This window comes from Morus notabilis, unplaced genomic scaffold, assembly GCF_000414095.1.
Source record: "Morus notabilis unplaced genomic scaffold, ASM41409v2 Scaffold535, whole genome shotgun sequence".
NCBI classification, from domain to species: domain Eukaryota; kingdom Viridiplantae; phylum Streptophyta; class Magnoliopsida; order Rosales; family Moraceae; genus Morus; species Morus notabilis.
Window position 1 is genome coordinate 557,827 of NW_010367018.1, and position 14,296 is coordinate 572,122.

General features: G+C 34.0%; 2 protein-coding genes across 3 annotated transcripts; both read left to right on the forward strand.

Moving 5' to 3' along the window:
• Positions 1–2,932: 2,932 nt before the first annotated feature.
• On the forward strand, positions 2,933–6,882 carry LOC112094192 (bifunctional nuclease 2). Of its 2 annotated transcripts, none has more exons than XM_024174510.1 (11): positions 2,933–3,349; positions 3,725–4,031; positions 4,160–4,330; positions 4,452–4,501; positions 4,658–4,714; positions 4,822–4,887; positions 5,022–5,096; positions 5,322–5,440; positions 5,838–5,929; positions 6,409–6,464; positions 6,570–6,882. In XM_024174510.1, the coding sequence occupies exons 2-10, from the start codon at positions 3,743–3,745 to the stop codon at positions 6,459–6,461; spliced, it is 972 nt and encodes a 323-aa protein (XP_024030278.1). In that variant the 5' UTR covers positions 2,933–3,349; positions 3,725–3,742; the 3' UTR covers positions 6,462–6,464; positions 6,570–6,882. The 2 variants fall into 2 exon arrangements, with proteins under 2 accessions (XP_024030278.1, XP_024030277.1); XM_024174509.1 differs by having other exon boundaries at positions 2,936–3,349; positions 3,735–4,031.
• Positions 6,883–8,676: 1,794 nt separating this feature from the next.
• Positions 8,677–13,991, forward strand: LOC21404764 (phosphatidylinositol/phosphatidylcholine transfer protein SFH6). The gene is made up of 15 exons (XM_024174511.1): positions 8,677–8,916; positions 9,052–9,114; positions 9,792–10,089; positions 10,184–10,283; positions 10,516–10,782; positions 10,892–10,969; positions 11,096–11,197; positions 11,285–11,334; positions 11,432–11,531; positions 11,661–11,759; positions 11,869–11,982; positions 12,376–12,505; positions 12,881–13,278; positions 13,490–13,564; positions 13,737–13,991. Exons 2-15 carry the CDS (start codon positions 9,081–9,083, stop codon positions 13,755–13,757), a joined length of 1,866 nt encoding a protein of 621 aa, XP_024030279.1. The 5' UTR covers positions 8,677–8,916; positions 9,052–9,080; the 3' UTR covers positions 13,758–13,991.
• The last annotated feature ends 305 nt before the right edge of the window (positions 13,992–14,296 follow it).

Genomic DNA, 14,296 nt, shown 5'->3' on the forward strand with positions numbered 1-14,296 from the left:
CATATCATTCTAGAAGTGGACTGTTCTGTTAGGCTTTTCTTAAAGACAAACTTAAAACAAGGAAAAGGACACCTTGTTGATTTTGGCCCGTTTAATTTGTTAATTTAAATTTTTAATTTGAGTTGATATGTAATTTTATGTAAAAAAAATTTATTATAATAAAAAAATTAAATGTGACTATTTTTTAAAATTTTTTACTATAATAAAATTTAAAATTTAAATTTAAATTAGTAAAATAAATGAATATTTATTTATTCATTTATTTCTTAATCAAACATCTCTAGTTGTCTCTAAGAGTCAATTGCAATCGTACAAATTAAGGCAGGCAACCCATAATAAGATAAGAAGAAATACCAAGGGCATTAATAATACTTTTATTATTATTTATTATTTTTTACTTTAGCACCAATAATCGTACTCTGCAGGAGAAAATAATTTTCCTGTGATGTACTGTCAATAAATTATAGGATAGGTTCATTTATACAATTTAATTCACTTAAGTCATGACTTAAATTATGTATATGAGAGAAAAAATTGTATTACTATGACTTGATGAACGAGGTCATAGTGTGGGGGGTTTAGTGGACGTTTGGTTCATGGATTCAGAACTATTGTCAACGTATTTTTTTGTGAGAAAAAAATACTGTAACGAATTACGAATCATGATTCAAATCATGACACGAATACACTAAGTAAACGCATTGTTAAAGTTCTTATTTGCACATTAATGTCTTTCATTTCTATAAAAAAAAAAAGAGATTTTCTTTGATAGTTCTTGTAAAAATAAATTATCAGTAATTTTTTATTTTCAACTATCAGATCTATATTAATCTATCTATTTTACATATTTTTTTTAATCTGATGTTATTTTGATTATATCTAATGGTTAAAAATTAAAACTGTTGATAAAATGGACTATTAAAAAAACTTCTAAAAGAAAAGTTCCTCGCACTTTTTTTTCTTCAACAACATGGGAAAATTTGAATTGTGTATGGAGATTAATGTGATTATCCTACAAGTTTGAGATTTGTTTTCTTTTTTTGGAGAAAAGATTTGTTTTCCTTAAAACTTATAAGGTTTTAATTTTTTTTTTTAAATTAAGAGAAAGAATGTCAATCCTATCAATTATAGAAATAGGAGTACACTTTTTTTTTTTTTTGGCTGAAAGAATATAGGAGTACTATAAATCCATTCAATACAAGTTTGAAATTAATACTAGAGTTATTTAATAAATAAATTTCAAATAACAAAATATGGATTTACCCAAACGGAAAATCGTTTTTAGAAGGCAGATGGATCAAGTAGATATTTTGTGACGACAAGTAATTTGAATCCGTGCAACGTTGTACGACCACATTCACGCAGATTCCCTTTCTCATATTTCAAGGGCAGAAAATTTAGATTAAAGTTAGAATTATTTTTAATTTATGTGTAATTTTTATAAAAAAATATTATAATAAATAATAAATTATAATTTAAATTATAACTCGAATTTTTATGTTAAATGCAACTTGTTATTATTTGTTATCTGAAGAGCTGCTACTGAAATTTGTTGCAGTCCGTTATCCGTGTGGGTAATGTGAGTTTATGGTTCGGTCAGGGCTTTGATATTTTTGGGAAGAAAACAAAATACAAAAAATGGGATATTTTTTCTCAGAGGAAAGCCTTATCCAGATCAACCTGGCCACACGGTACACGTGGAGGTCATTTAGGAATCTTGGTTTCGTCGGCCGCCGGACATGTTTTCTGGCAATACACTCGGGATGACGTCGTCTATCATTTAGTGGGGTCACTCGTCAGGCGCCGTTTTATCCACTTTCACTGAAATGTCTTATATACCCATCTATGCTCTAACTATAATTGTAGTCTGACAAAAATATCTTGAACCTTTTTCCATGTATTTAAAATAGATTTTAAACGACTTTAAAATAGTGAGATCTTTCAAAAGCAAAGAATAGTTGAGTATTCATTTAGTTTGTATGTTTAGAATTATGATTTAAAATTATTTTTATTTTATGTGTATTTTTTAAGAAAAAAAAATATCGTAGAGAATTATAAATTATGATTTATAATTAGAGATGAATATAAGAAATAAACGGGCTCTGAATAATTACGAATATCTATATTTACTTTTCTTTTTCTTGAAAAAACAATTAGTAAAAAATCATTAGAGGTCGTGCTTTTTGCATATTTATATTGAGAATTTGAATTAAAAAGAATTTAAAAAAAAAAATACAATAATAAAAAATTAAATTTAAATTTTTATAAAAAATATTATAATAAAAAATTTAAATTATGATTCGAATTGTAAAAAGAACGGAATCTAAAAATTTACCTTCAAGAAGGAAAAAATAAAATATAATTATTTTTTTGCTAGGTAAAAAAAAGAAAATAATTGTTAAATAATCAATGTGTATATCAACACAACAAGCGTGACAAAGAGGGAGAAATATTTATCTTTAAAGTTCAAAATTAGTAACACAATTTTTGAGAAAGAAAGGGAGGCGTTGGGGCCACGATGGTAATTTGGCATCAAAGATCATTGAAATAAAAGGTGTTTCAATTTTTTGTTTTGCTAGGTAAAAAAGAAAAAAAAAAATAGTAGTTGAATAATTAATGTGTATGCTAACACAACAAACGTGAAAAGGGAAGAGAAATATTTATCTTTAAACTTCAAAATTAGTAACATAATTTTTGAGAAAAAAAGGAAGGCATTAGGACCACGATGGTAATTTAACATCAAAGATCATTGAAATAAAAGGCGTTTCAATTTTTCTTTTTTGTTAGCTAAAAAAAAAAAAGAAAGAAAATAATAGTTAAATAACCAATGTGTACGTCAACGCAATGAAAAAGAGGGAGAAATATTTATCTTTGAAGTTCAAAATTAGTAACACAATTTTTGAGAAAGAAAGGAAGGTGTTAAGGCCACGATGGTAATTTGGCATCAACGATCATTGAAATAAAAGGCGTTTCTCAGTACAGAAGTATTGAATGTCTCGTTTACTCGGAAAGAAGAATCTCTTATCTTCTCTTCCCATCTCTCATTCATTTTATCCGATCCTCCTTGTCCGTCAATCCGTCAGAATCCGAAAGCCAGTTTTGGGTTTCTTCCACTGCAAGCTCTCTCCCATAACCACTTTCCACTTTAGTTCTCTACTCGTAGAGTTTCTTCGACTCCGATCTCTACCCTTTATATATAATTTTTTATCTTTATTGCCCATCTGTTCCTCCGATTTTACTTTCTCGCATTTGGATTCCTGAATTCTTGATTCTCCCGACGAATCTGTGGGAAAAGCTCCAGAAATCGGAGAATTTCCTGCTTCTTTTGGCTTTGATCGGTGATTAAAAGGTTTTAATTCTTAATCTCTGTTTTTAAGGTAGAATTTTTATTTTTGTTTTTTAAACCTCTGTATATATTTTGGGCCTTAATTTTGTGATATTCGGTTTTGGGTTAATTGATTATCTGATAGAAATTGTGATTTAATAGGTTTAAAGAGAGAGCTGCATTCAGAATTGCTTTGATCTAAGCGATATTTTCATTGTCCTGGATAATTAAAGTATAGGATGTATAATCAACCGTAATTAAATTTCCCTTACAATATGTATAGTAATAGGATTACACTTTCGATTTTGTACTGAATTGTTAGTTGTATATTTTTTTATTTAGCAATATTGACACTTTGGATTTTGTACAGTATTTTGTATTTTTCTTTGATTTTGGTAGATTTTTGTAGGGGAAAAGATGGGTTCTCTGCGTGGACCAGTTATTTGTCCCACTATTCGTGCAAAGCAAGCGGGATTGCCGATGGTGGGCTTTCCGATAAAGGCAAGGCTTCTTAGAAGTGAACTGTGGGGATTCAAAGGGATCAATACCATCACGAAGGCGGGTTTTCTTTCTCGTCAATTGAGTGTACGCAAGTGCAAGGGAATCAATTGTACTTTCAGTTCATCGTCTAACGACAACGGAAGCACGGCTGAGAATTTCAATGAAAATGATGAGGAGTATGTCAACTCCAGTGTACTCGAAGCTGGTATGCTAAGTCCTGTTTATTTATCTCGGCAAATTGTTCGTAAAGCTATAATTAATTTTCTATGTTGATAAAACGTTAACGATTTGGTCCACCTGTGGATAATAAGATAGATTTTCTGGTGTCTGTAGTTGAAGTGAAGAGTGGGGTAGAAGGTTTCATGATCAAAATGAGGGATGGAAGGCACTTGAGATGCGTCCATAACAACCCACAGGGTGGTCATCTGCCGGATTATGCTCCGCATCCCGCAATTGTGTTGAAGATGGAAGATGGAACCGGTCTTCTGCTGCCAATAATTGTTTGTATGTTTTTTTGTCTGTCTAATACTTTCTAGTATCAAAAGAGTAGAACATTTCAACTTCATAAGAGATGCTTTGCCGATTAATTTTTGGATACTAAAATCTGTTTTGCCTGTGATTACAGTGGAGATGCCTAGCGTGTTGCTCATGGCAGCAGTCCGCAATGTTCAAATTGTATATTTTATTTCTAACACGCTTCCCTTCAATTAAACTGATTTGATGATTTGTCTTTTTAAAGATTCACATGCACCTTTAAGAAATAGTGCGTGGGTATGCCAAATCTTACCAAAAAATGATGTTGAAGTATAAGTTTCATTTTCTGGTTTGCAGGCTAGGCCTACGCTTTATCAAGTGGTGAAGGAAATGATTGATAAAATGGGCTATGAAGTATGTTTTTGTTTATATTTCTTTCATTACAATGTGACAATGCTACATTGCATTGAACAAAATCTTTTGGTAGTACTGACTGATGTTTTTGTATTCTGCCTCTGCAGGTTAAACTTGTTCGAGTCACTAAGAGGGTGCATGAAGCATATTTTGCTCAGTTATATCTCACTAAGGTATATTCTTTACGCCTATATGCTTCTTCTTCTTCTTCTTCTTCTTTCTTCTTTCTTTTGGAACGGGATGAGAAAAGATCCTTTTTTGTCCATAGAGTTATCTGCTAACCTAACATTGATGTATGTGGACACAGGTGGGTGATGACTCAGATTGCATTAGCTTTGACCTTCGACCTTCAGATGCCATCAACATTGCAGTGAGATGCAAGGTGCTGAGATCACATTACCTATGAATTATGATTTATTTTCGATGTTGTTTTCTCAGACTTAAAAATGCTTCCAGACAACTTGTTTATTCCAACAAGTTAATTGCATTAATTGTTTTTGTTATTGGCCTTTAATAGAAATGCATTGTGATGATATAAAAAGGATCTTAAGATGCTTATTGACTCGTGGTTGACCTGACCGTATCATTTCATTGATTTTATATGCAGGTTCCAATACAAGTGAACAAGTACCTAGCATACAGTGATGGAATGAGGGTCATCGAATCTGGGAAGCTGTTGATGCAGACCCCTGCTTCAGATGGTTTATTATTTACTGAATTGGATCGGTAAGTTTGGGATAAATTAGCTCTATACATTCTGTTTCCTTGGATTTATGAATTTATACATGTACAAATTTATTTTGTTCTACATTATGGTTTGGATACTAAATATCCATACTTTAAAAGTACCTTTTTGAGTTTGGATTTGGACAAGATGACTTGAAAGGTAGTCTGACCTTCAGGTCCGCCGTAAATATACGACTTGCATAGAAAAGATATTATTGGTGTTTCCCATGAGCGTATATCTCAACTCTTGATTCAATGACTGAGGAAGTTATATGGAAACGTGAACTTATTTTTTGCTTTTTATAATTGCTAGTGGTAACAAGGATTGTGACTATTTGAGCAAGATGGACACTGTTTATAAAACGGATGTGTTTTAATAAAAAGATGTATGTTTCAGGCCAAGTGGACAGCCATGTGTTGAGACAAAGGAATTTAATCTTGTACGCAATATGCTGATAGCAGCTGTTGAGGAACGCTACAGAGATGCTGGTAAGATCGTATTCATTCTTTTGTTTGTATATTAAAAGATGTTATATTTTTTAATGGCAAGAGAAAGTACTTGGTATTGTTGTGAATGATGTGTTGCTGGCAATTCATTATGGATTGTGTTATTCGGTTGATGGCATTATTTTGACACGCTTTGTCTTGCAATCAATGGGATTTGGGTGGAGCTTTAGTACATTGATTTCTGGCGTTTTATTTTTACTACTTGGTGATATACCGAGACAATATAAAATTTATTTATTTTTATTACTTGGGCGATTTACCAATAAGATAATCCTGATATTGACGCAATATAACAAAATTGTTTATATAATTTTTAAAAGCCATAGTTTGTTGTTGATATTGGCATGGATGGTATAGGAGGTCTTTTATTCTTTTCATTCCCTTATTCTTTTCTTCTCAATATTTACCTTCCCGAATTACAATGAATTTTCGTATGCTTTATTCTCCTATGAATCCTGCAGCTCAGTGGAGGGACAAACTCAGTCAACTTCGTGCTAGAAGGAACTTGACATAACAGGTATAAGGCTCTATTATTCCACGGTTAATTCTCTCTCTCATTTTGTTTTTCATTTTATAAACAAAACTTACTGGGCGTTTTTTTGTTCTTCTATTTTTGTTTCAGCCGTGCTCTAAGATTATATTGTACATACACAATTGTTCAGAGTTGGTGAGGTTGGCCATGTTAGGGATCAATCGTGCCTTATCCTCTGCTCTATGTATTTAGGAACTTGTGAATATTTATATATGTATAGAGGAACTTTTACTGCCACTGTAAGGTTGAAGCAAGCAACTCTCTTTGCTGACTGTTCCCGTTGGTTATTTGAATGCTTGTTGTGCAATCTATGTATAAATTGTGGTTTCTTGCCACCATCCAACTTTATTGTTCTATCTTTTTACTTTGTGATAACAAGCTAATGATTATTAACTTCACCAAACTTGCGGGAGAAAGCTGCCTTAAATTACAATTTGACTTGATGTTTTATTCCAGTCGGTTTTTTTCACTATATTTTCCTTGATGATTGCTACTCAGAACCTGTTTGGTTCGTTGGTTTAAATTTTGTTGATTTGAATAAATTAATTTGAATTGTCTTGTTTAAATTGTAATTTGAATTGGCGTTTGGATCTACAAATAAAATTTTAATCTGGAAGAATAAAATTTAAATTTGTGGTAGATGTGAAAAAGAGAGAGTATGTACATTTTTATTGTTAAAAAATGATTTGAATAGTTGAATTTAAGAGGGAAGTTAAACTCTTAGTTTGGCAGTTTAACTTAGTTCAAACTGTGTATATAATTCGGATTGCGTGCTTATTAAACACGAGTTTAAACTGTGTTTACTATTCAAATTGAATTAAAATAGTGAAACAAATGAGGGTTACCTTATGTGTATGCGTAAAGATGCAAACAAAAGAGAAGTATGTGATCCAATTTTATTTGAATTGTGGTTACCTGCGAAAGTTGCTAGGTGCTCTATTTATACGTTATACGATGTAATATGGCCAAATCCCAGGGTCCTGGGTGAAGAATTCGTTTTTCGGGGCACAAATTTGCAAAGAAAGGGAAGCAAGGGACTTGTATTTTCTGTTGCTCTTTCCCTCTCTTTTTTGCATTGAATTTTGAGTTGATTTCATTGCACCTTCTGGCTTCTGCGAGCTAACTTATAAGCTATTATTAAATTTATTCATTAAGGACGCTATGGTCTTTTGCTTTGCTGGACAACATTCCAGTTGATGGCGGCTCGCTGCTAGACAAATTAGTAGGCCACCCGATGATTTCTATGCAGCAAACCAACCACTATAACACGTTCGTGGGGGCCGTAGACACGCTCTTTCTTAAAGAGAAAATTATAAATAATGTAGAAATATATGAATCGATATTTAAGAGGTAAAAATAAAATAAAGTTTTATTTTAAGGGGTATTTTTAAAAAATTTTCATTATTAAATTATGATGCTAAATGAAATTGAAAGCTAAATGAAAGTTACTCGATCGGTAACTTTTCCTAAAGATATATCTTACTTTTTTCGGGTTTGAAACATACGGTACATGTATTTGCTATATTGGTTTCTCACATACAAAATTTAAATTTTTATTTAACATTTTATATTTAAACCTATTAACTAAAAGCGCTAAAAAAAAAAAAAAAAAAAACATTTTGCTCTTTGTTTTCCTCATGCTCTGCTCCTATTTTTTAGTACGTAGGATGCAATTGCGTGTCGGCATTCATAGAATGAGAGAGGAATTCTTTATTTTGGACGCAATAATTGCAGTTATCAAAATGGAATCGACCCATAACAAATTGAAAAGGTCAGGCTCAGAATAATGTCCATCAACTGTAGTTAGAATAATCAGGATTTCTCTCCAAATATAAATATAGTTTTAAAATCTATAGTAAATTAAACTCTACAATCTTAGAATGGAAGGCATAAAGTATTAAAATAAACTAATCTTCAGAATAAAGATGTAAGAATAATTTATATGCCAATAATATTTTATACAAAAGAAAAAAAGACACGGTCGCATGAAAAATAGTTTAAGACAAGAAAAATGGTAAAAATGGAAGTCAAGGAATCTAACCACCGTCGGCAAATTCCCGCCGAGCTGCGGCTTATCTCCACGTGGCAACTCTCATCCACTTACAAAAGCGCAGACAATATTCCCGCACATATATATCACACCTCATAATAATAATAAACTATTTATATAACAATCCCATCTCACCGGTTTCTTTCTTGTTTCTTCAACCTTTCATTTTCGCTTTCGGTTTCAATCTCTCTCTGCTTTTGCCACAGTTAATGACTTTAATTAACTAATTAATTAACTTTTAATCCAGTTTAACTCTGTATGCCAGTCTGACCTCATATACACAACAAAGCCTCGAAAATATTCAGTCTTCGCCAAGTCCCCCTGGTCTGGAACAGAGCAACAATCCAGGAAGGACGAGATGCTGATTTAAACGGCATAATTATAAAGGTTAAAATCAGTTTCTCTCTCTTTATTTTCTCCACTTCTTCTCTCCCAAACCCTGGTTCAATTTTGACCTAGCGGTTTCTGATTAAAGAAAAAGTTTTCTTCTTGTCAATTCTGATGCTTTATTTTGGCTTCCAGTTCGATTTTGATCTCCCGGAAACGTTACCATGTCGGGGCCGCTTGACAGATTCGCCAGGCCTTGTGAGTTCCTGATTTTTTTTTTTAATTTCATATATTTGTTCGGAATTTTGTTTTGAATTTTTCTGGTTTGACAATTCGTAGATCTTCCTTGATGCGTGCTTGAATTGATCTTTTGGTTTCTGAAGTTTGTGAATTTTGTGTTGGTTCACTCTGAACTCGTGAGATTTTTTATTTTTTTTTACTCGCCGAGAGTTGCGACTAAGTTAATTCTGAATTTATTAAAATTCAAACCGCCATACTAGACGGAGGTTGCTGTAAAAGGATGGACAGGAAATCGTTTGGACTTTGGATTCTCGTTTCGGACACTGAAATTTTTTTTGGAAAAAATGAAAACTTTCTTTCGGAAATACTCTTGTTGTCGTGAAGTAGATGTTCCAACAGATTTTTGTATGCAACATTTATGTATACAAGTATTCGTGCAATGTCTGGTGTGACTCTTGTTTTAACTTTCTGCGGAAAGGAAAATATGAACATCTAGTTTGATACATCTTACGTTTATCAGTATATTTTATGAGGAAATGTATTATGATCTTCCTTGCGAAATTCGATGCGGAGCCTGATTAGTTTTGAATATTCAGTGTCGACAAATGGACCTGATGATCAGTTTCGTTGTTTTTTTTTTTTTTAACCCGTTTAAGTATATATTTTCTTATGAGAGCAAATGTGTATTTCGTTAGGCTTTGAGGGGTTCTCTGGCCACGACGAAAGAAAGGAAAGGAAATCAGATATTGAAAACTCAGAGGATGACAAGCGAACAAGAATTGGGAGCCTGAAAAAGAAAGCTATAAATGCATCGAGTAAATTTAGGCATTCTTTAAAGAGAAAGAGGAGAAAAAGTGGCCTCCGAAGTAATTCGGTTTCAATTGAGGATGTTCGGGATTTTGAAGAGTTGCAGGCTGTAGATGCATTTTGTCAGGCACTCATCTTGGAGGAGTTGCTACCTCCCAGACATGATGACTATCATACGTTGTTGAGGTAATGTTTTCTCCTCACTAAGGATGAATGTTAGTTTCAACTTCTACTTCTGCTGTTAACTATGGTTTAATTCTTTAGAGTTCTTTCGTTGCAGATTCTTGAAAGCAAGGAAGTTTGATATTGACAAAGCAAAACACATGTGGGCCAACATGATCCAATGGAGGAGGGATTTTGGGACTGACACAATTTTGGAGGTAATTTCACTCTGGCTGTTCACATCTATTATGAGGGATACTTTTAGACCTTTTACTTTTAACTTATTTGTTTTCAGTGCTGGTTAAATTCTAGTTGGGAATATCTTTAAACCATTTCATATGTAATCCAATTATCCAAATATTCTAATAACAGTGTGTACATTCATGTTGAAATTTGTTTATTTATCAAAATAAAAAGGAGAAATGTTGTTTATTGTTTTTTATTTTCCAGGATTTTGAGTTCAGTGAGCGAAACGAGGTTCTGAAGTACTACCCTCAGGGTTATCATGGCGTGGACAAGGAAGGGCGACCTGTTTACATTGAACAATTGGGAAGAGTTGATGCGAACAAGCTTATGTATGTGACTACCATGGAACGATATGTGAGATACCATGTGCAGGAGTTCGAGAGGAGTTTTGCCGTTAAGTTTCCAGCATGCTCCATTGCAGCAAAGAGGCACATAGATTCAAGCACAACAATTTTAGATGTCCAAGGCGTGGTATGTTTTTTGTTGATTTTGATATTTATTTTTAGTGTTATGGTTCCAGGATTTCTGTCGTATTTAGCTTAGATAACATGCCATGTTTCTCATTCCAATTATCTTTTAGGGTTTTAAGAACCTAACCAAGACTGCAAGAGAGCTCATCACCCGACTGCAGAAAATTGATAACGACAACTACCCTGAGGTACTTATGTTTGACTCTCTCTCTCTCTCTCTCTCTTCTGAAAGAAAATTTTTGAATATTGCTACCAATTCTTGGGGTCTAAAGTTAAACGTTGTTCTTTCTAATGTGTCAATGGCATTTATGCAGACACTTTGCAGAATGTTTATAATAAATGCTGGTCCCGGTTTTAAGCTGCTATGGAACACAGTTAAAACATTTCTTGATCCGAGAACAACCACTAAGATTCATGTACGTTTCAATAGCTCTTGCAGTCACTTTTAACTATTGTGGGCTCATAGTTAACTCAGGGTTCTCTGGCATTGGTATTTCCCTCAGGTTCTTGGTAATAAGTACCAGAGCAAATTGCTTGAAATAATTGATGCAAGGTAATTGGCCTTCTCGTTGTATAAATGGTGGTTAATTCTGGTTCAGTTGAGCTAACTATTAGTTTGATTTTAAGAAATATGTTGGAACTCTTTTCAGTGAGTTGCCAGATTTCCTCGGTGGAACCTGTACCTGTGATGATAAGGGGGGTTGTATGAAGTCTGACAAGGGGCCATGGAACGATCCAAACATATTAAAGGTTTGTTTCTTTTAGGCACTCTTTCGTTCTTTCTTTTTTTGTTTGTTTCCCCACGCCCCAACCCCCCACCCAAAAGCTCGTCTGTGGACACTGCTTATTGGTTCCAATGAAATGCTTGATTTTGTACAGGTGGTACTTAGTGGTGAAGCTCAATGCTTTAGACAAATAGTAACTGTTTCAAACAGTGATGGGAGAGTGATTGCTTGTGATAAGCCTCGTTTACCAATGGTATTGTCTGCAGACTATTTGTACCCTGAGACTTGTGCTTTGTGTATGTTACTCTAAATTAATGCAATCGCACTTTACATTGGTGTTGACTTCTATTTTGGGGATTCAGGTAAGAAGTAGTGATACATCTACTGCAGAGTCAGGATCCGAAGTGGAAGAAATGGCCTCTCCTAAAGTAAATAAAAGCTCTGTACAACCAAGGTTGACTCCCGTCTGTGAAGAGGCAAGTGTTCATAATCTCTCTCCGTCTGTGTGTGTGTGTGTTTGTGCGGAAACGAGCGAAGTTTCTATGATGTATCATCATGTAATAACAGCGAGATAAACACATACAAACCGACGGGTTTGTTTTCTGGATACATTTTTGTGCTGACTCAAATCATTGTTTAATATGGAAGGCCAGAGTTGAACCACTTTTGGTTTTTCCTTTTGTGTGTGTTTTAGTCTGATATGATGTGAGTATATAATTTGGATTTATGTTTTCATTTATCTGCGTGAGAGGGAAAAAAAACAACTAAGGTCCATGCATGAAGAAGAAGGAATAGTTTCTTCTGTAAATGTTGAGATCTTCTAATAAAAGATGTTTAACTCAAAGTCAATGTGGTTCGATGTTTTTCAGGCTAGGGGGGTTGGCAAGTCAAGCATCGTTGGTGCCTTATCTGATTATGATGAATATGTTCCCATGGTTGATAAGGCTGTTGATGTGGGTTGGGAAAAAAGGTCGCATCAGAATCCGACTGTCTCTGGAGGTTAGATTGGGCGCTATACCACATGCTTATATGCTGTGATACAGTGAAGTTGCAGTTTTTTCTTTGAGTTTGAATCTTTCGAATTTGAAACGTTTCATCTCCCCTTCCAAGATTCAAAGACGTTAATCATAATCCGTAGCTAGGAGCAGGAATTGGAATAAAAAGTTTTTGTATTATCAAGGGTCTATGACGGGGTCCTTTAGATCACTCTATTTAAAAAGGTTTATGTTGTTATTGAGCAAATAATTGGGCTTTATGCTCTCTCTTGGGAGCTACGACATATGGATCCTCATCATGAGAACAGTTTCTTTCTTCATTTATTATTTGTTTATTGTTAACCTGAATACCAATCTAATCTTTCGAAATCCATAACAGGGCCACCTTCTGTGTCGAGTGTAGAAAAAATACCAGAAGGAATCTTTTCTCAACCTTGGGCTGCGCTTTTGGCTATCTTTATTACCCTCTTTACTCTTATTCGATCAGTAGTATTTCGGTTGACGCACAAATTTCACAACTCTCTTTCTGATTCTGCCGACAATATTCCGAACCTGACCGATGAATCACTTCCAAAAGAGGAGTTCCGTCCCCCATCTCCAGCCCTTAGAAAGAAGGATCTTCTTTCATCCGCTCTGAAAAAGCTTAGTGAGCTTGAAGAGAAGGTGGATAAACTACAAGCAAAGCCATTTGAGATGCCTTACGAGAAAGAGGAGTTGCTAAATGCTGCTGTTTATCGTGTCGATGCATTAGAAGCAGACCTAATTGCTACAAAAAAGGTTATTCTCTCTCATTTGATACTCTTATCCGATGGTGGCGATATAGTAACTGCTTTGTTTGTTTGTTTTCCTTTCCTTTTTCTTTTTATTGTCAATGCCATATTCTTTTCCCTATTTGCCTACAATATTGATGGAATTAAAATGCCCTACGTGGTATTTCTATAAATATTAGCATTCATCGGCTACTCATAATTTTCTTTATGATGATTAGGCTCTTCATGAAGCTTTGTTGAGGCAGGAAGAACTACTAGAATACATAGACAGACAACGGGAGGCTAAACTTCGGGTTAGTTAAATTTGTGCCCTTTTTTTTTTTTTTTTTTTGGGCACCACTATATACTATGAGAGTATGAGGGGAAAACACACTCTCCCACCCACACCTACCACGCACACACAAAAATACGACACTTTTCCTATTTGTTTATGTGGGACTCATGATTGTATCTGTTCTCCTGCAGAAAAAGAGGTGGTGCTGGTAAAACTATTACTTTGTACGAGTTGTTTGGTGGGTATATTGATGGTTTCCATATATAGAATTATGCACATATATGCTTGTATATTTGAGATGCGTAATAAGTGTAATTCAGAGGTGCTCTTGTTTTCTTTAACACGTCCCCACTTGCTTTTGCTGGAAATATAAGGCCTTATTAAGTACTTCATGTGTTCTCGCTATAATATTGGGTTATATGACGAATGGTACCATATGTGTTTCCTGTCCCGATTTGCATCATGCTTCTGTACGCCTTCCCATACAATTATAGATTGGTCTACCTATAATCGATATCTTTTGTGCTCTGGTTATTCGTTCACGTTTCTTATCGGCACTTCTGGCATCAGTGCGTTTTTAACAACGCACACTTTTTTTTTTCCCAGCATTTTTATTGTGTTGGTTGCACAACTAAGGAACATGGTATTTTTCAACTTTAAAAGAAAAAAAAAAAAGAGAGAGAAAAAGAAGAGAGTATATGTCGTTCCTGTCGTGTAAAACAATCATAGGGATAAATTACAAAAGTTCTTG

Coding starts and splice junctions, on each gene's coding strand:
- LOC21404764 (XM_024174511.1), top strand. CDS start 9,081: ATGTCGGGGCCGCTTGACAGATTCGCCAGGCCTT. Junction 10,284..10,515: donor GGACTGACACAATTTTGGAG/GTAATTTCACTC, acceptor TTTATTTTCCAG/GATTTTGAGTTCAGTGAGCG. Junction 11,983..12,375: donor TGACTCCCGTCTGTGAAGAG/GCAAGTGTTCAT, acceptor GATGTTTTTCAG/GCTAGGGGGGTTGGCAAGTC.
- LOC112094192 (XM_024174510.1), top strand. CDS start 3,743: ATGGGTTCTCTGCGTGGACCAGTTATTTGTCCCACTATTCGTGCAAAG. Junction 5,097..5,321: donor ACATTGCAGTGAGATGCAAG/GTGCTGAGATCA, acceptor TTTTATATGCAG/GTTCCAATACAAGTGAACAA. Junction 5,441..5,837: donor TTATTTACTGAATTGGATCG/GTAAGTTTGGGA, acceptor TGTATGTTTCAG/GCCAAGTGGACAGCCATGTG.